The 1,390-nt window shown below is 64.1% G+C and overlaps 1 protein-coding gene across 1 annotated transcript in view; it reads left to right on the top strand.

Annotated features, from left to right (window-relative positions):
* The window catches only part of SIPA1L2 (signal induced proliferation associated 1 like 2), a 51,454-nt gene that overhangs the window by 47,795 nt on the left and 2,269 nt on the right, over positions 1-1,390 (top strand). Inside the window, 1 exon segment of the mRNA XM_006106231.2 lies at positions 303-384. Within this exon segment, the coding sequence (XP_006106293.1) occupies positions 303-384 (82 nt within the window).

Below are 1,390 nucleotides of genomic sequence, written 5' to 3'. Positions count from 1 at the left end.
TCAGCAGGGATCCGATACTGCAGGCAGCTGGAGCCCTGCCACAGGGCCCACCTGTCCCTCACACCCAGGGCAGCTGGAGCCCCTGCCACAGGGCCACCCTGTCCCTCAGACCCAGGGCAGCAGCAGCCCGTGCCACGGTGCCACCCCGCCCCGCACACCCAGGGCAGCTAGATATGCAGGATGTATTTTCATTGTTCGCGACCCACAGGTTGAGAACCGCTGGCAGAGGGAGCCACGGGCAGCGCCCTGAGCGGTGCCTGACTCGGGGCGGGCGGGGTCTCTAACTCTGTCCTCTCTGCCAGGGAGCCGTCCCCGGCCACGCTGACGGGCAAGGTGAACCAGCTGGAGCTGGTCCTGCGGCAGCTGCAGACCGACCTCCGCAAGGTAACGCCTGGGCGCTCGCTCTCACGGCTCTCAGACCCTGATCAGGCCTCTCCGCACACAGTGCCCCTCTCACCGCTGGGAGGAAGAGGAAGGGGCTGGGGAGAAGCGCCCTGATCCCAACCAGCCACGGGTGCAGATGGTGGAGCGGGTGCAGATGCTGGAGCGGGTGCAGATGGTGGAGCAGGTGCAGATGCTGGAGCGGGTGCAGATGGTGGAGCAGGGGCAGATGCTGGAGCGGGTGCAGATGGAGGAGCGGGTGCAGATGGTGGAGCGGGTACAGATGCTGGAGCGGGTGCAGATGGAGGAGCGGGTGCAGATGGTGGAGCGGGTACAGATGCTGGAGCGGGTGCAGATGGAGGAGCGTCGGCTTAGCCAGCTCAGGGTCTAGACAGGAAACTGAGACGGGGAGCAAGAAGCAGGGGCCAGGATGAGCATGGGATGAGGGTTAAAGGGAGGGACCGCGTCCAGGCGGTGAGGACAGACAGCCCACGGGGTGACGGGCAGGGAAGGGAAGGCAGGGTGGGTGCGTCAGACAAGGACTGGGTTGTTGGAGGAGGGGACACGGAGGGATTGTATTTTTTAAAGAAGAGGTGGTGGTCGGGGAGTGGGAGCTCGAAGCATTCGGAAGGTACTGAGGTGTCCCCAACAGCAAGTGCAGCCCCCCGCCCCCCCCCACAGAGTGAGGCTGCAGCCAGGGCCCCAAGTGTCCCTGCCCCACCTCCAGGCTCTGCTTTGGGGACCACACCTGGGGAAGCGGTGTCCTAGGGTTCATTTACATGAAGATGAAGGAAATTTCCAGGAATGACCCTCAGCGTTTAGAAGGTTCAGGCCAGAGTATGAGCTCCAGGGGTCACAGTAAAGGGGCTGGAGGGTCTTGGGGGGGAGGGAGGGGACGCAGGAGCCCTGAGTGTGTTGGGAGGAGGGTCCTATGATGAGTGACAGGAGCTGGATCTCCCGCAGTGACTAGAAGGGGAGGACGGGGGTGGCAGATGGGGCCTCACGGAGA

This window comes from Myotis lucifugus, unplaced genomic scaffold (genome assembly GCF_000147115.1).
Source record: "Myotis lucifugus unplaced genomic scaffold, Myoluc2.0 scaffold_788, whole genome shotgun sequence".
Taxonomy (NCBI): Eukaryota; Metazoa; Chordata; class Mammalia; order Chiroptera; family Vespertilionidae; genus Myotis; species Myotis lucifugus.
The sequence above is the reverse complement of the archived record's forward strand: the minus strand, read 5'-3'. Positions and strand labels throughout refer to the sequence as shown.